This window comes from Vidua chalybeata, chromosome 4 (assembly GCF_026979565.1).
Source record: "Vidua chalybeata isolate OUT-0048 chromosome 4, bVidCha1 merged haplotype, whole genome shotgun sequence".
NCBI lineage: Eukaryota > Metazoa > Chordata > Aves > Passeriformes > Viduidae > Vidua > Vidua chalybeata.
The window spans coordinates 36,479,036-36,503,017 of record NC_071533.1 but is presented as its reverse complement, the minus strand read 5'-3'; the positions used below and the strand labels follow the sequence as shown (position 1 = coordinate 36,503,017).

General features: G+C 39.0%; 1 protein-coding gene across 3 annotated transcripts in view; it reads right to left on the bottom strand.

Annotated features, from left to right (window-relative positions):
- ZDHHC2 (zinc finger DHHC-type palmitoyltransferase 2) overlaps nt 1–23,725 on the bottom strand; it is a 35,211-nt gene extending 11,486 nt beyond the window's left edge. For 2 of the 3 annotated variants that reach the window (XR_008430619.1, XM_053941214.1), the window contains exons 1-6: nt 23,581–23,725; nt 12,826–12,852; nt 10,225–10,319; nt 7,214–7,334; nt 6,248–6,317; nt 4,677–4,709 (exon numbers count right to left, since the gene is read on the bottom strand). Coding sequence is in view for 2 of the 3 variants with exons in the window: in XM_053941214.1 (XP_053797189.1) it covers nt 4,677–4,709; nt 6,248–6,317; nt 7,214–7,334; nt 10,225–10,319; nt 12,826–12,847 (341 nt within the window). In the remaining variant the exon portion in view is untranslated. The remainder of the gene's footprint in view (nt 1–4,676; nt 4,710–6,247; nt 6,318–7,213; nt 7,335–10,224; nt 10,320–12,825; nt 12,853–23,580) is intronic. The other variant, XM_053941216.1, reaches the window with a different exon arrangement.
- Nucleotides 23,726–23,982: the final 257 nt, after the last annotated feature.

Sequence of the window (23,982 nt, the reverse complement as noted above, 5' to 3'; positions counted from 1 at the left end):
TACCAGCATGTAAACCAAGTTTTACTTCCTATCTCTGCTGCCTCAAGCTACTGGAATGGATTTAGCTTCAATTTGCAAATTAGTGTAACCCAAATCCAAACACCACCACAAAAAAGCCCAAAGAACTTTACCAAGTAACACTGCTTTTAACAGCTTACTGCAATTAAATTTTCACTTATGGTATGTAACTTTTTCTCAGCACATCTGATGTAAATGTGACTGCAGTTAGCTATTTTTTTTAGTTTGCTGGTAAGTATCCATGTTATACCATTAGGCACACTGCATGTCAGCTGGGACAGTAACCAGCCAGGAACTGAAACTTGACTGAATTTTGTGAGAAAAATAGCAGTCTCATTTAATCCAGATCCTCCTTCATTAATCATATTATATACTTAAAACGTTTTAGTAATATTCTCAAACGTAAGGACATTAATGAGATTCCTAAAAATATTTATATTTATGTAGAATGAGAGAAATGCTACTCTGGAATAGAAAACATTCCATACCAGTGACAACATGACAGGGAATAAGACATTAGAAACACATCTAAATGTTAAAATAAATTTCGTTTTATCATTTTCACTTATGGGCTTTAAGATACCTGCCTCCCATTTGCAAAGATTTTTATACATGATAATGAGCAACTAGTACACACTATGATGATGAGGGTACATTTAGTACCATAATAGCTTTCCTTTAGAGACAACATACTAAGTATTATGAATTTTAGAGCGCTATTGAACATAAAATGATATTACACCCACCAAATGAAAAAATATTCACGTGCTCCCCATGGGCAGTTTATTGGTAAAATGCTTCCTCTTTTATTTGGTTGCATTGAGAAGCTAATCAAAATTATCTTTGCACTAACCTTGACAGAATTCTTCGTATGAGTTTAAAAAAACCTAACTGATACTGCTGTCAAACAGATCAGGCAATTAAGAGAAGACTACATCTATAAAGATACTTGTGAATTGATAAATAATTCTAAAAAAAGAAGAAGGGAAAAAAATAACTAGGAAAAAAAAAAAAAAAAAAGTGTGTTGAGGCTCAGCTTTAGCTTCCAGAAGTGCAGGACAAGTTACTACTTGTTACAACTGTTCTCTTCTTTAGGGAGCTGTTGATGCTAATGGGCTAATGGTAGAAGGCATGCTAATCAGATAAGGGTAAAATCTTAAAATAGCAAAGAAATTTTCACTGTACCTTACTGTTACCCTATATTAGGGTGGGTAGTGAGTTGGGTCAGTTTGTTCTAAGTTTTGTTTAGACAAAACATTAACATCTTGGCTAAACATTAAATTTTACATTTTCATTTAAACATGCAGCAATAGCTAAGCATTCGTATTAACTACAGTTAAGCACTCACAACAGATTGTTCTAATTAAAGAAAAATAAGATATATTTGCAAGCTCATCATTATTCTTATCAAAAAGTAAATATAAAATTCTACACAGTGAAGTGGGCTTTTTCATTAAACATGTCAAAGTAAGCAATTCAATGATAAACTGCAAGCAATTCAGGTTCAAGTGTTCTATGATAATACTACTTTCCTTTCATGATACTTATTTTTGAACTGTTCTTATTTAAGACACTGTTTGATGTGAGAAAAGAAATATCAAGTGAAATATCATTCCCCAAAGATGAAATTTCTTGAATCAAAGATAGATTTCTTTCGAACTGTTGTTTTGCATAATGGCATGTGGTAGACATGTCAAAATAAATTTGCATAAATTATTATGCTCCCTTCAAATTTAACAAGGCCCCAGACTACAGAGGTCTTACTGGAAAAGAACAGTTCATCAGAAGATTGAAGAGAAGGTAAACACCAAGGTTTTGTAATTGTACTGTTTGAGCATGTAGCATCAAATCTTAAACCTCAAGAACGGTGGTTAGATTTAAAGTCTAACATTTCTGAGAAAGAGTAAAACTGATAAATATACCAACAACCAGCTAAATAATGGTATGTCATTGCAGCAAAACATTCATACAGTCAGAACAGTCCGGAATAACAATTTGGATTACAGCTAACATTTTAAATGCTCCAATTTCAAGTGCAAAAAGAATATATATCATTCCTGTATGAGGGGCTAGTTTACTGAAAATGCCAGGCAAAGAAATAATTTACAAGGCACTGAAGGTGATGCAACTCAGTTAACAAAAAGCATCACAGAATCCAGGAGATGCTAACTATTTGGATCACTCAAAAGATAAAGGAGAGATGTTTTGAATTATTCCTAAGGTATTCCTAAATGCACCTAGTTAGTACTAAGAGTATTATATACAAACAGTATTTTTGGAGATGCCTCAAACCACTGGATTCCCACCTGCAGTTCCATCTGTATATAGTGAGTAGCAGCAGCACTAGAAATCCCCAATGCATCACTTAAACCTCTCAGAGTAGTTAGTGGACAGTTAGCATTAAATATTTCTGTTTATAACAGCACTTCCATTAGCACAGAAGTGACAGCCAAAATAAAGCCTCCCAGAGAGCAGAAGACAGCTGACTTGGGGCTAGGACATAACAACCTCTCATTACCTCTGCCTTCCAAGAGCTTCATCTTACTTTCCATAGGTTAATTTTACCCATCCTCTCTCCAGAAATCCTTCTCCTGGCAGAATATTAAACTAGAGAGATAGCTCTCATTGCTGTTTCCCTGCTCTCCCTAAGCATCACGTGAGTTCCTTCCCCCTTCCTTCCCACCCAACTTGCTCCCACCAAAAAATTGCAACATGAAAAGCAAAGCAGAACCTAATGATGTCCAGAGAGGCTAAAGCCCATCCATTATACTGAATTGCACCCTTACTTTTGTTGGCAAGATAACCATATATTTCCCTAAGAACCTTTGAACATGGGTCTTTACAGGAAACTATAAAGCTTGATCAGCACCTCTGCAGTATTTCAAAACTCTTTCATCTCTTCCTCAAAATTATTTTTTTAGGGTGAGCAAGGAACTGTGAACATCTGCTCAAATTAGGAAAAAAACACACAATACCTCTTTTTTAATGCATTTCTGTTACCTGGAGTACAAAAGGGACATCTCTCCATCAAGAAGCATTACACATCTTTCAATTACATTCTCTATTTGTATTTTTTATTTTTGCACCCATTACTTATTAGATTAAAACCAATGAGCAGTGTAAATACTCTCTCAAACTGGATATGTTTATGTTGTTAGATTAAGAAAAGTGCAAACATGTATTGTAAGCAAACGCTACTGAGAGGAAAACAGAATTTTCTAGAAGTTTCTGCCCTAGTGAAATAACACTTCGCTGTCCTTTTACACAAAACCTAAGTACTGTTTATGATTTGTTATTTGATACAATGGATTTTTATTCTGAAATTGAAGCTTACATGAAGGACATTTTCATGTAAATGTCTTAAGGCATAAAAGCACAAAAAATCCAGAAGAGACTAAAAACCTTATAAGAAGTCTTTGTAATACTTTTTGAGACTTTTCACGGATATTTTGTCAGGAATAGCCTGGCAACTGTTTACTGTTTTTCTTAGAGCTTTTGACAAGGCAGCTATTAAAAAGCTGAAAAAAGGAAATTGTCTTTTTTATTCCAAGAAATTTGTTCCACATTCAGTGGTTTTACCTGCTTGCTTTGTTGTGGCCTTGTTTGTTCTTCTTGTTTGTGTCTTTTTTTAAGAAGCACACTACTATTACTGAACATCCTCAATTTTCACATACTGATTATCCCTACAGCAAAAAAACTCTACCCTACACTATTTCTTTCACTTGTATCTACCATGTAGATGCAAAATAAGATGAGATGCTTAAAATCAAATTACATTATGGCAGATGCTGTAGTCAGGACCAAGAGAAACAGGGGGACCCCAGCATCCCTTCATGCCCCAGGACAGAGCCTCCTCTGTCCTAGAATTTGATATAAGAAGGTATCAGAACAACTGCTTAGAACCATCTACCATTCAGTTTGTCCAACACAGGGGATTCTGCTTTTCTGATCATTTTATATGGTGAAGAACTGCCATGTACCACTCAATCCTCTAAACTTGGACCTTACGAAGCAATTATCTTTAATTATTTCTGTGAGATACACCTGCCAAACTGACATAAAACTAATTATACATCCTGTCTATCCACTGGTTCCAAGGGCTGCTAAGAAAAGACAGGAGAACAAAACCACTGTGTGGGCTGACACAGCAGCAAAACGAGGGAGGCAGAGGGGAGAATTAATCAAAGAAAACAAAGAACCCATAAAACTGAAAGTGCTAACCTGGTATTTCCAGCAAGCCCACTCCACCTGTCCTGGGAGCTTTGGTAAAAGGAACTAGGCACAGCCTTGCCCTTTAAACCTAGGGTAGCACTTCACCCTTCAATGCAACTAAGGCACAGTAATATTCAAACTCGATGAAGAAAATATGCAATTCTTAAAAGAAGTTCTCACTGATCAGAAGTCTACTTCAACCATACTTGTAAAAACATAAAGAGGTACCTAATTCAAAGGTCCAAGAAAAATTATATTTGAACTTCTTTCTGTATGACACAACTAGGAAAAGAAGGCATACAGTAAATAACTCCAACAGTTCTGCAAGACCAGTAACCTTACATATGCATCTAACTCTAGGAATGCTGAAGCATCATCATCATGGCAGGCCCCACAAAAGTGTATTTTACCAAATCAGAACATAAGAAAACCAGTAGTAGACTCACCAAGGACAGTGATGATCCATTTTCAAAATGCATCTTTTGAAAACCCCAGCAGAATTCCAAGCATCGCCAAAAGACAACAAAAATATTGTCAGAAGCAAAGTTACATGCCAGATTTAAATTATTTACATACAGATTATGGGTTATCCATGTTTACTGTATGTTATGTAATCTGTTTAATAAAAACATCTATTTAAATTCACATCATACAGTTTACCTACAAGGGAACTACATAAAGGGCAGATAAGCCAAACTGAAAACATTTGATATGTCAAGAAGATGCAATCTATAGGATTTGGTCAACTTTAGCATTTGGTCCTCAATCTGAATAGGATTTTCAACTATTGTTTATTTTCTGGCAGAGCCTTAAAAACTGGGCTAATTCAACTATTATGTAGTGATACAACTAAATGTAGTTCCAAGAACATGGTCTGTTTTTATAGAAATATATACATGTTTCTATGCAAATATAAAAGGTTTTGAAGAGATTACCTTGTATGAAAAATCCCAAACACTTTTGCAATTAATCACTCTTCATTAATAAAATGCTCACACGAAAATCAGATATGATTGAAATGAGCAAATTTTGGTAAGGACAAAATAAAGGTATTCTACAAAATATTTTAACTAATGACATTCTGCAAATTTCACTCACATTTTGTGGATAACGTCACCTTTTTTCTTCACTAGAAACATGCATTACTATATTCCTATCTTACACTGCAAAAACCATTCCATACAACACAACCAAGATGCTCTTCCTGCCTCAACTCTGCCTCTCTTTAGTGCCTCTGCTGCTTTCCTGAACAAAGCAATGTCTTCACCTCACAATCGTGCTGTAATGTTTGATCAGCTGAAGAGTACTTGGAACTGCCTTAAAGCTAAGAATAAACCTCCCTTTGGAGAAATGTCTTCTCTCAAAGTTAGAAGTATAAAGCACTGGGGGGCCAGAGTGAAGAAACACAAGACATCCAAGCAAACTGGAGAAGGATCAGAGTGAACAGCCAAAAGAAAGATTAAATTAGAAAGCAATCAGACTTCTGGAGAGTATGGATGAGAACTTCCTTTTGTGCGAGACAAACAAGAACTTAATTTTATGGCTTTAGATAAAAGTGGGAAAATGATTGGCTGTTTCTTTCTTTAAACAAAAGTAACCTGCAAGTTATCCAGTAAAAAATAGGCTATTAAGTGTATTACCTCAGGTAAGATGTAAGTGACATCATTATTAGATTGAGATAGGTAGTGATGCTTATGCAGATTCTAACAAAAGAAGTACATTTTTCTAATCAGCTATTTTTGGTTATATTTTTAAGGAAAATTCTTTATTAATATTTATAATTTTTAACCATTATGTAAAGAATACATAAGGGAGTCATGAAATGTATTAGACTAAGCTACAGACTTCCTTAGAAATAAGTAAATGAGAACTAAATCCAAAAAAAGAAAATCTAAGGGGGAAAAAAGTGTACCTGCCAAAATATTAAGCCTGAAAAATCTACTCATAAAAAATAAAAGCTTCTGTGCTAAGAAAGAGAAATTAATTCAGAAAATCACTTATTTAAGGATATTCTTACTTGTCGCATACTGAACAGTGATGGCAACGATCTGGTTTTACAAGATGGCATCTGTCACAGTATCTGATTGCTAAAGAAAAAAGTTCCCAGATTAGATTTCAATGTACAGTTACACATTTTGATTTCTGAAGTCTGGGCAAAAGTAAATACTATCAGCCAGCCTAGCAGATCCCCCAGGAAAGCTTTTCAGCGTGATCAGAAGCAGTTGCTAATAGCAAAGCATTCTTGCAATGTTGAATCTATCAGACTGAACCCAAAAAACCCTGTTTCTGTCATCTCTGCTAATCATCTTAATCTTTCTTTCCCCCCCCAAGCCTTATAGCTCTGCAAAACAACCAACAAAACCCTCACTAGACCGTTAAAGACTGTTCAACAATATAGCCATTTTAAGCTATTATTCTAACAGCTTTAATTTATTATGTGATATTATCTCTTGGATTTACTTAGCTAGCCAACATTCAAAAACTGACAATATGAGTAGGGTTAGATTAACTGTTAGTTTGCAAGATCTTTTGTTCTTGCAACTGAATGACCAACTAGTAAAACAGTAACAGTTTCTTATTGTGATCTAGCTAGCTATACATGACATGCAGACAGTGATTCTGCTTTTATTATTTTTTTAATCTATTATAAAAGATATTTACACAGTTAATGAATGCTACAGCCGCTTCTGCAGCTTGTTAGTAGCACAAGCTATTTGTTAATATCATTTTGAAAACAACAGCAATGCATTGTCAATCCACTTTAAAATCCTAAATTGTATGCTGCAACTTCCCAACAATCTTTATACACTGAATAAATGTTGCTGCACAAAGCTAAACAAAAATTCCTGAACCACTTTATTATTTTATGAAATATGAAAAACACTTCTTCTCTTCAATCCAAACCCTTGAAAACTCTTTTTTAATTAGTTTAAGCAGTACATCAAAACACCTGCCTTTGTCAGTCTCCTGAACACCTAATTACCTCCAGACATTGTCCGTGTATAGATAGGAAGATCCTTGGCTGCCCGTCTTAAGACTTCTTGCTGGGATTCACCTCTAGGCTCCCTCTCTAGGGACTCCTTGTCTGAATACGACAGATGAAACTGGAATAATTTTTAAAATCAAAGAAATATTAAATTCCAAGAAATATAAAATTCCAAGTTAAACATGTAACTGTAGATGTGTAAAAGGAATAAATACACATTATATAAAGATGGATTAGCAACATGTACAGCGTATTACAGCAAATGATCCAGTGTTCCCACGACAACTAATTCATTTTATGGCAGCTGAAGACCAAATTAAAACCACTTCTGATTTGGTATAGAGGCAATGCTGAATGGTTCCAGAAGTATTAAGCAACATTCTTCAAGAAAAAGATCAAGAGCTTATCACTCCTCTAAAAGGTCAGTCAATTTACTTCTGTAATGCCAAATATTAACTAGTGAATATAATCTTGGGATGTCAGTGTTTAACTGAAAGAAAATACACTACTAGTAATAGCAGAAAAGACAGCTTTATTTCTCTTCTGGTGTCTGGCATTTTCCCTTTTATTCTTTGTCACTGCTATTCCCTTCATGCAGGTGTTAGGATGTGTTTTTACATTAGAAACTGGCTGAGAGAAGGAAGAGATGGGTCTTGTATGGCAAAATAACCATATCTTGAATATATTCCTGAATAAAATGGCAGCTTCTGTCACTGCCCAAAACAATAACAAACATGGCTCTAGCAAGTGGTGAAAAGGTAAAAATTACTGAAAGAGATGCTTGGTATACATGAAATACTCCAAATTTCTTAAACTTCAAAGTCCTCTGCAACACATCAACATAGCCAGCTTTGTCACTGTAGCTTCTAGAAACAGGAAGAAGCCTATGGTATCTCTATCAGAGAAAGAGGATACAAAATCACCTTTGAAAAGAAGTCCACATTTGGCAGGAAGAGCTGTCTCTATCCTGTGCCAGAAAAAGAAGCCCTCTGCACAGCATTTATGTTTACAGGAAGGCTAATAATTACAATAATATTGATTTTTCTTTCCTAAAAAAAATAATGCATGTAAAAATAAGAAAGCAGACAGAAACATGCAGTTAGGAGCCTATTCTCACTTCCATAGAGAAGGCACCACTCCACCCTTCCTGACAAAGCCCACAGACTTCCAGCTGAAGCCAGATATTCACTTTTTAACTTGAGTTTCTCAGGTCACCACTTTTTTTCCCCTTGCAAGACCACACTCTTACCAACATCTGAGTTGATTTATATTGGGATACATAAGATTTCTCACTACAGAAACTTAGTTTAGAATACTTTTTTAAAATGGTTATTTGATGTAAACAGAGCTACTTTTCCATCTTTTTTTATCACTCCTCAGAGTAGTCCTACATCTAAAACCTTTGTGCCTGGGTACCCATTTTCACTCCCATCTTCATGCAGTGCTTGTATAAAGCTGGTACGCACAAGTAAAGAACAACACACACTACAGTAAAATCCATCAAAACCTATTTTACATGTAAAAGTTTGAAATAAGCTTAAAAGAAAGCTGTGTGGTTTGCACCAGCTGCAGTATTCATGAAAACAAAATGCAAAAGCTTGTTTTTCAGTCAAGTGAGTATTTGCTGGCTCAGTTCACTTGAAGATACTTATTTTTCTATTTGCAGACTTCATCCTATAAAACGGAAGCCAATCAGTAACTTAACATTACAAAATACCCTAATTAAATTTTTAAAATACTGCTCTAGTAGAATAGGAAAAAGACATGGAAAAACAAGGATCTCACCGCCAGCAACACTGTGTAAATTCAAAGAACATAGGAACACCACACATTGCTTTCTATTACTCAACTACAATGCTTTTTCTACCCCATTTGAAATTCTCCAGTAGCATTGTATGATGGATTTGGAATTGTACTATAATCAGCAGGATTTGTCAAAATGCTTTCATGCGCATTGGCTCAATGATTTGAAAACCCTTCTAATTATCAGTACAGTCACCATATACATGCATACATTTTGCTATGTAATTTCCAAATGAAACAGGTTTTTAATTTATTTTGTTCCTACCCACCCAGGCTGTAGTAAAGACTGCACTGAACCCCAGTGAAGATGGCAATTTGAATTATCTACTTGCTTTCCCAATTACATATCCTAGTAGTGAATGAAAACTATTTGGAAAGGAACCTCCACATAACAGATAACAGAAATCACAAGCTATTCACTTTAGGTTGACCTGGTACACAGAGCAGCTAGAGTTGAGTTCATGCCAAAGTAAGTGTTTGCTTTGTGGGTATTTCAAACTACAGGACAGCCATAGCATGATTCCTCCTGACCTCAGAGGCTGTGTAACACAGCACCTACTGAAGACTCAGGGGTTTCTGTATACAGACAGAATGGAAGAGGCCAAAAATTGTGCTAGCTATAAAAAGCTGCATGGGCAGAATTTCCATTGGGGCCACTGATGAAGAACCTTCCCAGACCCCTTTCTTCATGTGGCTGTTCTTTACTAGCTTCCTTCCTGCTTAGCCAGCTATGGCTTCCCACCATCAACTTACCTAATGTGCACTCCCACCACAATCCAAAAACTCCTTCATACCAAAACAGACAGGGAAGAAGTTTTAATTCAGAGCACAACAGACAGATGCTGACAAGAAATATGTCTTAAACACAGGGAAATAAATTTTTGCCCATGTAAAAGTCTGATGTTGCCAAGGCAAAGATTCAGGCTACTAGTTCAAATACCTCATATTTTTCAAGTGGACAGGATTTTTTCTTCTACCATGAATATCTCATTTTAAAAGATCTATTAAAAAAATAGAGAAATTGTTACTTTTTTTTTTGCCTTGGTCACTACACTGATTGCAATCTGACTCCTATTAAGAAGCTGTAACTACCATTTGTGTTTTTCCACAGAGTGTAAAACTACATGAGATCAGAGACTAAGTCATTCAAACACTACAAAATCAGACATTTGGCTAGGCTATTTCATAAGCAAAAGTTATCTTACTTCTTTTGAAGGATTCATTGGTAGCGTAAAGATTGTTTTCCAATATGACCAGACGAACAGCATGAAAAATATGTGGTAAGCAACCAGGCACACAACTAAAATCAGAAGGGAACAGAATTAATACAAACAGACCAGTGATATTGTAGTACTTACAAACAGTGCCTGTAGGCATCACAGATAGTTCTCTAACAGATGTAAATACAGAGGCTCTGGAAAAGCTTTGCCACAAAAGTACTGCACTGCAACTTTACGTAAGGCAAATGCAAACTGTGGGGAAGGTCATGATACAGTCTACATAGATTACAGAAGTCTGAGGAAAATGGTTAATAACCTATTAAAGCCCCATCATTAATCAGCAAGCACATTTGTTAAACCCTCATTAACTGATGCATCTCTGCCTTTTAGCTTTATAGCTCTTGTAGGGAGACTGCTAGCCTTGCAAACCCCCACTCTGCCTCCCCCCAGCAAAAGCCCCAACCCCACAAAGGACGTAAGGGGACAATGACAAGTGTGAGGGAAGTCTCGAGGTGAATATGCACATGATACCTGAGCAGTAACCATATCCAGTTAACTTGTTTTCCTAGATTTTAGAAGGGAGGACAGTTGGGTGGTTTTTAAAACCTACAGGTCCTTTAAACTCAAGTGTTCATTCACTACTTAATATTCTTCACAGCCTGTCAGCATTTATTCTTATTTTTTTTAATAGATGACATCAACATTTACCATGCTGAGTTTTTTAACTAGAATACAGAAGGTAACAGTAACTTTTCCAAAGAGTCTGCCATAGGTTGATAGGTATTTCCACTTAAAAGCTCTCACCCTAGTAAGCAATTCACTACAGTAAATAGCATATCATAAATTCATACTCCCTTCTTAACTTACTCTAATGACAAGAAAAGAGTATTCTTCCACAAATTCATATCCTCAAAAAGCATCATAATGGGAAACCTGCACACTCTCACTTCATGATCTGAAATACTGCTCTTGTATGGTCAGCTCATGGAGTCTTGTTTTATGTCATATTATTCAGGGCTAGAGAACTCTTTATAACACATTGCATGATGGTGCATATAAATGCAGGAACAGTTGTCTGGCATGTTCTTACTTTTTGCAATTTTGCCTTAAAAGTAACACAGAACAAATACTTTTGGTGCTGAAGTTTGTTTATTCAAATAGCAGTAACATTGTAAATATTTACAGTTATTCAATAAACTGTTAAAAATAATAAAAAGCTAATTATAATCTGAGTAGCAACTCTGTATGAAGCTTTTAGGATGATAGGGGCAAAAAGTCATATGCCATGTCTACAAACAGAAAGAAAAGTCTTATGAGTATAAATAAGTCATAGAACTGGACTCCACACAAAGCACAATACACTAAATGACCATCTTGTTATTGCATAAGCATCTGGACAGGAATAGTCCCCACTTTTATCAGAACATTTCTATTAACTCTAAAAAGAACAGATTTACTCAAACAAAATCAGTATTTTTTTAAACAACAGTATATTCATGGCATATAGTGAGAGCAAAGCAGGACAAGTTACCTCAGTTTTGAACATGATGCACTTGCTGATCTGCATTAAGCATTTGATTGTTGCAAAAAAACTCCCCAGTAACTGACTGACAAGAAAATTGTTCACATTTGCCCAGTTTTCACTCCTGAAAAATCTCAGGGCAGAAGTATAACCAGGGTAAGTTTCTTCTGACTGGCCGAAGCCCACCAAGGCCTTGAGTGAAAGTAAGGGAATTTAATGTTCCCCAACACATTTTGCTGATTATTTTAATGTGTTTTGTGAGCAATGCCCATCAACTCACTTTCTTCCCGTCCCACAGAGTATGGAGCAGCAAGAAACTGAAATGCAAAGCCTGCAGATAACACTTCTACATTAACATGGGGGATGAGATCACTGAACTGAAGAAAAGTTTTTCAAGCAAATGTTTCTTTATTGACAAACATGTTTTCTAAGCGAGGGAGTTGCCAATGACTTAATGAAATCTGCTGGAATTACACAAACATAAAAAGCTCTTCCTCCAAAAGCTCTGCAGCCCTACAGTTTACACTTCCATGTTGTGCTGTAGTATTAAAATAGCATCTGGAGAAAACAATCTAAACATGCTACAGCCTCAGGGTAGGGACTGTAGTGACTGCTAACTAGGCAGTTTTATTATATTCTGACAAGGCTACATATCTGAAGGATTCTATTTCTTTAAATATGTTAAAAAGAAAATGCAGAAAAAAAAAATTGCCTCCCATTTAAGTATGTTGCATTTGCACAAATACACTGCTCATCCCTAGAAATCTTGCTTTTACAAGAGCCTTTCGTATTATGAATACATTTTTTAAAACCACAATGTAAGGATTGTTTCAGTTGACATATCAGAAAGCCAGTGAGAAGAGTAAAAAAATTCTAATTTTTCTCTTCTCTATTTGTAATGGCTACAGCAATAGCCAGGAACAGCAAGATAATAAAAGGTGCTGAAGAACAAAAAAAGTACAAATCTATTCTTTTAAGTTAGACTGTTTCTCAATTCTACTAGTCAACTACTGTTCTACTCTGATATATGAATTACATCTGTAAAGAGCTAATAAAAATCTTACCTTTTTCTCCGATATTTGTCATTGTCACTGAAAAAAAGGAAAAAAGGGAAATAATAAAAATTTATGTTTAAATAGCAAGTTATGTAACTCAGTATTTAAACTTTTTTTTCAGCCAAAGATGGAAGAGTAATCATCAAACAATACACGTTTAAGGTCACACACTATGAAGATTTTATGCTGTGTATATTCATCACGAGAATAAGTACACAATATCAATTGCTTATAAGGATTTTTGGCTCCCCTTCCAGGTTCATTTCCTGATAACTAGGATCTCCATCTATCTGAAACTGCCAAAGTTTAATCCAAGAAAAGACATCTCTGAAGAGCAGTTATTTCTTCTGTGGTTGCACAGGCTTCACTCTTTATGTTCTGTTCTTGGAGCTATCAGACTACAGAACTGGTTTTGACAGCAATATTTGGTGATACCTTAGATCTTCATAGCGTAAAAACTGAAAGTAGAAAATAGTTGCATTTCCTTTAAGAAATTTCTCAGGGATTACAAGATTGGGGACAGTAAGAGAGTAAGAAAGGGCAAGTTTGTCAGGCATGGAAGGGAGAACACAAGTGTCACATATCAGTAACTGCATTTTCCACTCTTGGTCACATTATTTAAAAGTAACCATCCCACAACGGGTATCTCAGAGAGATCAGAAACTCTCAAGATCAAAAACCTCTTTTCACCCAAACCACTCCACCACACATTTATCCATCCCAGTTAAGCAGTCTACAAGCTTGATACACTGGTGCCTTCAACAGTACAGTAAATATACAGAGCTCTCATCCATTCTTGTTTTCCTAATAAAAATGATTGCACCAGGCTGGTCTTCAAGCAGCAGGCACAAGGCAACTCCTATGGAAAAGCCAAAGAGCCATGCCATCTGACTGATGGGATTAAACAGGCTTGGTGATTGAGTTAAAGACAGCATTTCAATACATCTTGCACATTGCAAGGATGGACCATGGCACCAGTGCTGCTCTGTAGCAGGCAGAGGCCCTGCAAGGCCTCTATGGCGGTCACTCACCTAAGATAAGAAATGCAGAGTTGTGATGAGTGGACCAAAGCAGCCCCTCTTCTGCCCTCAGACCCTTGTTATCTCTTTGTAAGGCTACAGGTTGTATTCTCCCCAACCCTGGCCATTGGACAATTTCTAACACCCCAGAACCCTACATAAACCCCATCTCTGCCCAATTCAGCAGAAGAGCTGTCACTGGAAACCTTCGCAGGAGCTGCCAATAAAGACACCACTGCGGAACTCCATACAGGCTTCTCCTCTCTCCATCCCTGCGTCTGCCGAGGCACATAGCGAGCACAGAGCTGAAATCACTGAGAGCTGGACTCACTCCAGAGCTGCTCGCTAGGTCGCCTGCGGCTGGGAGCTGGCCCGAGGGCCCAGACAGGCTGCGCCTCATCAGCACAGCGCTATCCGGGACACCTACGGCGGCTGCTGCCCGAGGGGCCAGACAGACCCCTGGGACCCCAGGCCGCCATACTGCTCAACCCCTTAACTAATGCTCTGCAAGAGTGAACACTTACAAGTTTGAAGATGACATCACCCTGGGGACAGCAGCTGGTACGTGCACGACTTCCATTCAGAGGGACCGTGACAGGCTGGGGGAATGAACCAATGGGGCCCTTATGAAATTCATGAGGGCAGACAAAGTCCTGCACCTGAAAAGAAGCAACTCCCTGCAACGACGCAGCCTGGGGACTGCTGGGCTGGAGCAGCTCCCTGGAAGCCATGGAGTTGCTGGTGGGCAGCAAGAAAGGGCCAGCAGCCTCATGGGCTACATCAGCAGGGGCACAGCTGGTCAGCCAAGGGAAGGGTTTATCCCCCTCTGTGCAGCATTCATCAGACCACACCCAGAACACTGTGGGGATTTGGGCCCCCCCAAAACAACCAAGAGACAAGTCCAGGAGGAAGTGACGAAGCTGGCAGGGATTCATCCTCTAAAGAGAGGCTGCACAGCCATTGTCAGCCATGCAGAAGACATGGTTTTGGGAGGGCCTCCCAGGACCTCCAGGGAGGCACTGAGGAGCTGGGCTCTTCATACTGGCACAGAGTGAGATGACAAGAGTCAGTAAGTGTAAATTGAAATGAAAGGATCAGATTTGATACAAGGAAAAACATTTCCACCATGAGAACCATTCATCAGCAGAGAAAGCTGTCCAGACATGTAGCACAGCCTCCACCAGTGAAGTTTTTCAAGACTCAAGCCAATAAAACTCTGAACAACCTGGTGTGACCTCACACCTAGCCCTGTTTTGATTAGGAGGTTGGACTAGATGAGCTGAGGTCCTCTCAAACATGAATTATTCCACAATTCTGCAATTATAAAATAGGTCTATTAAAATGGAGATTTGACTATACTCCAGCAAAACAAGCATCCACCATACCTGAGGGAAAGCAGTAAGCAACCATGTTTATAAAGCTCCTCAAAAAAAAATCAAAAGAAGATACTACAGAAGTTGCATAAACCACTATAAACTATATTCTACCTTCAGTTTTCTGAACTCTTTAGAATTTCATAAGCCAAATATCCATCCAGACAACTGCTAGAGAGAAGCTGAAGGAACACATTTGACTCTGAGGAGCAGACATGCTCCCCCACAATAATGCACAAGAATTGTAAAATTGTAAGAAGACAATCATCCACCAGATGATTGTTTACAAAACCAAAGACATCTTCAGAGCTGATATGCGATTTAAAAGTGATGGACTTCTCAGATTAAGACAAATTAGCCACTATTCAAATTCTGATTTTCTTTCTCCACTTGGAACAGTCAGCAAAGTATGCAGAAATTTTGCCAGTCTTCTTAGAATAACTACTCTCTGCTAATTAAAAAGTCACAGTCAATCATACATTGCACAATCACCAGTTTCAAAACAAAATCTACTTAACCAACCTTCACAATAATTTGTGGTATTTTTCTCTCCTTACAAGAGAATGCCATAGAACACTGCTGTGAAAGCAATTGTAATCTTTGTATTTACTAATGCGTCCGAGACGTCTAAATTTTCCACAATGCCTCTAAGTAAAGGGCAGACAAATCCAAATATAGCAGTTTCTACCAGACAGCAAACCTAAAGCTTTTCAAAATTTCTGTCCATCTCCAGACAGAAATGCACTCCCCAGAGTCTCCACCTGTGCAGAGGACTGTCTGCTCAGCTTCTGCATTATCTAGCTTGGAACCCAAATGCTCCTGACAGGACCGCAAAGGCTAAAACACAAGTGCTGAGATGTCCAGTTAACCCCAGGAGGGTGAGAACATGGTTTTGGGTTTTGGGGTTTTTTTAATATATGTATCTTGTCATTTTGATTTTTTAACCACTGAGTATAAATCCAACATTATTTCATATACTCCTGAGCTGCAACCACTGTAAGAGACCAAAGCAATGAGGAACCAGGATGAAAAGAGATGCCAGTACCTTCAATCTTACCATCATTTTTCTCCACACATATTGCAACTGGCATTTACAAGGACAGTAGCTGCACTACCCAACAAGTACATTGCCACAGACAGTGACAGAAAGGAACTACGCAAGATATCCAATAACCTGCATGAAGTGAAGTACCAGTCCTTCTGCTTATGCCGTTTTAAATCACCTCTGACAAAGGCTCCCTGGAGGAGGTACAGTGTGTGGGAAAGTAATGGACAAGCATCTACAATACAACAGCACCAGAGAGAAAATGAAGGTGTTTTTTTTTTTTGTTTGTTTGTTTTTTTGTTGGTTGGGGTTTTTTTGTTTGGTTGCTGGCCTTTTTTGGGGGGAGGGAGGGGGAGAGAGTGGGAAAACTTTTTGTTTTGCACCAATGTGGCAGAACTGACCAAAAGATTCAGGAGAAATCCTAAATTTATTTGAATGACCATGATACAGAGACTCTTAAAGTAACTACAAGATGTTTACCCTAAGATCACACTAAAATTATACTATTTAAGAGCATGGAAAATAATTTTCTAATATGAAAAAAACCTCTAATTTTGGATTTGATCAAAGAAATGTTTGATATTTCCCCTGCCTTCTGAATAGCACACAATATGTTTATTTAAACCAAATTTTATATTTTTAGGAGAATCATTTGTATCAGTATTTCTGGCAGTTTTCTCATTTCTGTTTCAAGGGGTTACACTCACTGTGGTGAAAAGTAGGTCAGACTGTGCATTCTGTCATTAATAAATATCAGCTGAAACGCTGCAAATGCACTTGCTGATAGTTAAACAGCACAGAAATAATATGGGTAAAAGCATTTATGTCTATGATGACTAAAATAAACACAAAGGACATGGCAATCCCAACTGCTAAGCAATTTCTGTGAGAAAACAGGGTAAATCCCTTTGAGACCAAAATGGAATGATACTCTTGTATACTCAGAGCTGGAAATAATTATAAAAACGTGACCTGTCTTCAGGAAATCATTAAAAAGTTACAGCTTTGTTTGCCTGAGATACTGCAGGGGCCAATTTCATTAAGAATCACGCTTGCACTGCTAAAGCATCAGGATGTCATTTACAGTTCAGTACCACCAGACTGTCACATCATTAGAGCCTCTCTGGTTCATTACGCAGCTCGCAGATGGTGCTCATCAGAATTAGGGACCGGGTTGGGACAGACACAGGATTTCAGCCAAGGCAGATGCCAATTTCCTGAGCCAGAGGCATTGCTCCCTGCTTGCCCCAAGCCACAAGCAGCCAGAAACAGGAACAGCACATTCAATAGTCAATGCCACTAAGCAGCCTGTGCTTGGAGAAAACAATTGCAAAGATGACAGAATGTGTTTAAAAAGTCCAGGATGGTTTCCATCACCAAATTAGTTTGCTCAGAAGAGAAATCACCTTACTAGGCACCTTGCACACTGGGTTGGACCAAGTGGATTTCCCACTTCTTTAATTTCCACTTTTCTCTAGAAATCTTAATTCTCGCTCAACCATGTAAAAACTGGGTAGACATCCATCTCCACATAGCTAGAGACATGGTAAGACACACTGCTAGCACAAATACCAAAAGATTTTCAAAGATTTCACATCAAAATGTGCATTGGTTTTGTAATGTTAAATTTTGCTTGACTTCTAAACCCAACGTTTCTGAACTGTAAATTTAATGGCTTTAAAGATTTAAAAATTAAAGATTTTAAGATTTAAAAATAAGGTAAAAAATAAAAAAAGAAAATGGGAGAAAGCAATTAATTTTTAAAAGCTGTGATGAAAGTGGATATACAAAATTCTGCTATCATATTTTATGTACATTTTTAAAATATTTAAATCTTTGGAATGGGAAAACAAGATACATCGGATGCAGAGACTGCAGCCACATCTATAAATAGATGGTTCTCTCAAACTTTTATGAAGTTTAACATCTTGGATCTGATTCACAAAACTAAGTACACATTTTATCTTTATAGCATATTTGAAGCTGTAAAACACTGTTCTATAGATGCAGTTTGATTCAGCTTTGTGCACACATAAAAGTGTTTTATAGTTGTGACAAGTGTTCTGTCATTGCCTGCAATAGTCCTTTAGTAAAAATATCAGTGCTTGCAATAAGAACCTACCTCTCTGCTAAACAGAGCAGTCATTTGCATTGATTCAGAGTGACGAAGTGCTTCCAGTGCTTTGTTTCAGAACAAAAGTAACAGAAATATTTCTGGGATATTTACGGTTGGCAAAGGCAGTCATCAATAACCCATACACTTGCAATTGATGGTATTTGCAAATGTTTCAGAAGATTCATTTTAACCCTGTGCCCATCAAAATGCACAACTGTCCACTTGCCCAGCAGCAGCTGCTAATTCGGTATCTTTGCAGGTAAGGTCACAAACCACTGCTTTTGTATAGTTTATGAGTAAGAACTGACTTAATCTTTCTTCTTTACAAACTTCCCATTTACCTTCCAAATTACAAAGACAGATCGAAGAATGAAAAGTGTCTGGCTCTACCATAGTTGCAGATACTTGTGTTGCCAGCACTGTCAGACACTTTTCAGCAAACAACAACAGCAGCCTGACAAGAACAACTCTTAAAGTCATGTATCAAGCAATGTTAAACCTCTACCTGAAAACATAATCTTGTCCAGTAACTATATCTTCACCACAGACCTTATGTTTTCAACTTCCAACCATGGTTTACATTTCAAGGCACAAGACCTACAGGTAGTGTACTGGGCACTACTCAGAGAGATATCCAGCTATACTTAACATAGACTTCAATTCTGTTTCAGAGCTGTAGAATGGCAGCTGCCTCTGAAAGTCTGAGAAAGCACTCAAATGAAAATTGGGAAATGCACAGAAGCACTGCTGGCTATAATTCAGAAGCCAATTCTACTTCAGCCACCAGTTTTGAAACTTTTCTCAAAGTAACCACAGGTGACAGAAGAGGGAAAAAAAAAAAGAAAAAAAAGGTAGTATTTCCAAAATATGGAATAAAAATGCAAACTTTCTTGGACCAAAGTACTTTTGCACATTAGCAGCTTATGCGCAGACAGCATATTTAACCGGTATTTGACAACAGCCAACTGCAATGCTACAATGTACTTGTATTTCTATAGCCAAACCTAAGCCCTAAATGGTTACAAGTACCATAAATCCTTTAATCTATCCTGAGAACATACTGAGCAAAGAGCTTGAATCCAGTTGACCAAATCCTGGGTCTAACTCTATTTAATTTTTTTTTTTTTAGCTTCCCCCCTCCCCCTCCCCACCCTATCAGCTTCTATCTCCTTATTTTCTGCCACTGCCCTGATGACACTGTGCCAAGCCCACAGGGCATGTATTAATTCTGCCTCTAAACTGTGATGAATTAAGCAGCTTTACATCCTGTTATAATTCCATTCCACTGATGGTTCACAGGGTCAAAAACCTCAATTCAGCATTAATCAATCTGATCCTCCAGCAAAAATCTTTCATGATCATTAACATGTTTAGCAGCTGGATGTCATTCCATGCTTTCTGTTGCATTCTGAAGGTAGCTGTGGACAGACACCAGTCACATATTCTACACCAAAAACAAAGCTGTGACTTATGAGCGCTCCTGACAGTACTGTGAATGTCTTGTTGTACTCCCTCTTCAGCTATGCTGAAGTCATTTATTCTTTTCCAAATCAGGCAAATCGCTCACCAGGTGGCAATATTTCCTCCCTTTCCGTTCACTGGAGTAGTCACAAAATGCTTATTGCTCGTTTGTTCCATAGTAAATCTATTTTCCTTCTTCAAAATTACTAATTCAAGCTGCATTTTCTGACAGGATTCCCTGAGTAAGAGCATTATCCTCTGAATTAAAATTAGTGCCATGTAAAAATGGATCAAAAAGGAACAAAAACATCAATTTTCTATTGGATACAGGGTATCTACAGGATAACCCTTTCATCAGCTAAGCACCTATTTTTCCTAAAAGCAGCTGTCACAACACTGTCAATTTTTTTACATTTTCCTTGTTACATGCACCTCCAAATCATGAGCAGGTAGGAAAACAAAACAAAACAAAAGGATGTCAGTACCTGCATTTGCCAAGAACATTTCTGATAAAAAGCAGTCAGAAACTGCAAGTAACTACTGATTCTGCCCTACCTAAAACATGGAATCGATAACTCCTCCAAGTCCCTTATGGTTCTACTAACCTGAATTAGAGAGGTATCTAAGAAGGGAAATGTAAGAATAATTTTTTTCCTTTGCATGTGAAGCAAGCAAAGATTTTAATAAACACTGAATGTTCATTTTCAGGTTTTCATAAACACTGAATCCAATGTGTATTTTCTGAGTACAGACACAAGGATACAGGTGCTAGGGTGAAGTATTTCATTTGCATTTCATGTTACTGTTGTTCCATGTATCCTAGGTTGAAATTTCAGTAGCTTGAGCTATCAAAGTTCACTTTACTCACTGTACGCCACATGTATTTCGCCATCCTTTTTAGAGAAAGAACAACAAATTTGTATCCCTTAGGTTCTCATAAACACACTCAAAATATTTTTTAAGGGAAGGAATACTTAAAGACAGTAATTTTAAACACAAAGTTATCCAGGGTGAAAAAAGAAGTACTACTACTAGACAGGGCTTGTGAGATGACAATACTGGCAAAATCAAGAGAATTGCACTGGATTAGGGGTAAGCAATTTTTAGTTGAGTGCTTTAAGACCAACTCATATTTAATATTTAATTCCAGTATTAATTGGATATTTATTTAATATAAATATTAACTCCAGTATTCATTCTATATTCCAGTATTCATTCTACATTCAGCAGAAAGAAGAGTTTGCTAGTGTTCAACACCTTTCTCCTCTCATTAAAGGTTAAAGCTGCACAAACACTTACCTGAATCCACTAATAAAAGAGACAGAACTCTAGACATTGCAATACTGGTGTTAAAACAGGGGATTTCTGTTTCTAAAACCTGTTTTTGTTTCTAAAATGCTACTCAATACTGTAACTACTCAGCTTTAGGTATAAAAGGAATCAGTTTAGTAGATTTCTTAAAAAAAAAAAAAATTGTCCCTCCTATAATGCTCATATGAAATTAAAAAAAAAAAAAAACAAATAAAACTCTAACAAAAAAAACCCACAAACCCATTCAAAATACTACAATTGAAACACTTTCTCATTACTAAAAGCTCAAAGAGACCACTTACATTACAACAGCACAAAGTCCTTGCTAGGTCCTATTGCACAACAGTTAACACTGTTCCCTGTATGTTGTCAGCCTCAATGACAAAAAGCTGCAGAAAAAAACCCAGCTATATACATCCTCTTTAGCATTCAGTGCTGCAGGAATAAAAGATGCACTGAATAGACAGGCTGGCTTCAAAGCACTGAAATGCTTACAGTCTATTCCTGCCGTTGGCTTTCGTTCCCAGAGTTGTTAGTTATTCCTTCTGTTGTTTACACTAAATATTCATTAGTAAGACAAAACATAAGCTTATTTTATTTTAATATGCCAAAAATGAGGGAAAAGATCCAGATATAGATAAAAGATGGAATTACTGGAGATCATGGATGACTATTATGCTGAACTAAAAACCTGGTGAGCCAGCTCCCACTGGAATGTGTCGGGGTGGGTGGGAAATACACAAACAAACAAACAAATCACCCTTGTCCATTGAAAGGAATTCAGTAAAAGATGCTTTAGCTGAGCTCCAAGATTTCACTTCCTCTCCCTCCCATTGTGGGCCTTTTGCTTTGAGGGGTTCTCAAGGAATCAGTGAACCACTGTTTATAGTCTGAAGCAAGTTTCAAGCATGTCATCTCCTTAAGAGGTACCTACTTTCAGGTAAGCTGAAATCTTCCTCTCTTGTACAGTTATGCAAAACAAAAAATATAGTAAAATACTGAAGCAGTAGTGCCCAGAACAAGCCTACTGTACCTAACACAAGGCTGCAGACATCAGAACATTAACTACAGAGCGGCTCTTCCCTGGATCATTGTTGCCCTCCTTGTGTCAGCTTACAGCTCTCCTTTCCAGGCTTACTCAGTCAATTCCCAGAACCCTGCAGACAATTTGCTTCCTTGTGCTGGAGGTAGACACTTCATTGCTCCTCTCATGAGGGCACAGCAACTTTATTGAAGTGTTGCTTAAAATGAACAGATGTGAATGGAGTTAGCAAAGAAAAAAATACAAAAAGCCTAACCTCCAATATAGGAACTACAACAAGTCTTGATACAAAAACCAGAGGTGCTAGGCCTGGCAATCACTTTTTGCTTAATCCCTCAACTGCTCAGCCAAGCATCCACAGGACAAAAATCCTATCAGTTTTCTGTATGCAATTAAAAAAAAGATAAAATCAAAAATTAGGTACTAAACCGATGAGATTTTCAACATGAACAGCTGAAAACTACATCTAACTTATATTCCTGTGTGCCATTATGCTGACATTGTTACTGAAACATCAGTATGCCACACATTAGCCTCTAAAAATCAGATTCAACAGTTTTCTACAAGATACACCATAACAGAACCAAAATCAGAAAAAAAAAAAAAAACAACCTTCCAAACCAACGGAGGCTAGTGAGCTGGTCATTTAATAAATCCTTCTGGCTCGGCTGCTCTAATTCACACGAATGCTCATATCACACCCAGCCTCTAGTACGTACTTAACGATCCGCCTGACGCTAAGGATCAGGTGCCAAGGTGTGCGGTCAGGATGACTGCCGAATGTACTGGCAGGCTGGCGACGACAAAGAAGGGATCAAGAAGTTGTGACAGCTGGGCATTTTCTAGACGACTGAAGGGTGGCACAGGGAGACTCGCGGATTTCCTATACCTATGCCGGCTTCCACGTCCGCCCCCAAATGGCTCTGCACATGTGTGTGTGTACATGTGTATGCGCGCCGACGGGACGGTGAACTCTGCTCAGCCACCTGCACGGCCGGTCCCGCTTCCCGTGTCCGGGGCTGGGACCGGCCACACTCTGCGCACTCCACGGAGGGAAACTCACGCCTGTGGAAAGCCCCGTGCGCCCAGCTCCCCCCATCGCGTCAGAGTGGAAACCAGGCGCCATCGGTCGCGGGGGATATCGGGCAGCGCGGACGTCCCTCGCCTGCCCAGGGGGCCGGGACACGGGGGAACCGGTACAGCCCAGCCCCGGCCCCGGCCCCGGCCCGGGCGTGGCAGCGGCACCAGCAGCAGCAGCCAGGGGCGGCCCCGGCGCCGGCAAACAACAGAGGCGGCCGCCCGTGTCCGTGCCCGTGCCGCCCGGCTGCGCTCCCTCAGCAGGGGCGGCGGCGCCCACCCGCGTCCCGCCCGCCCCCCGCCGCCGCGGCGGCACTCACGCAGGCAGAGCTGGGTGACATAGGCGTAGTAGGACCAGCAGAGGATGCTGGAGATGAAGAGCACCGGCACCCAGTAGAGCAGCCGCTGGCAGCGCCGCCGCACGCCGCCCCAAGTGCCCGGCGCCCCGGCTGCCGGCGGCGGCGATGCCGCCATCTTCCCGCACCGCATCCCGGCCGCTCGCTCCGGGGGCCCGGGCCCCGGCCGCGCTCCCCGCCGGAGCCCGCCCCGGCCCCACCCTCCCGGCACGGCCGCTCCTCCCACCGCCCGCCCGCCGCTCCGCCCGGGCTGGGCAGGGTACGGCAGCGGGGAAAGAGCCGCCCGAGAGCCCATAGCGTCCTCTCGGGGTCCGGGTGTCTCTGCCGGGCCGGGGGGCACGGGCACGGCCGCCAAGTTCAGGGCGG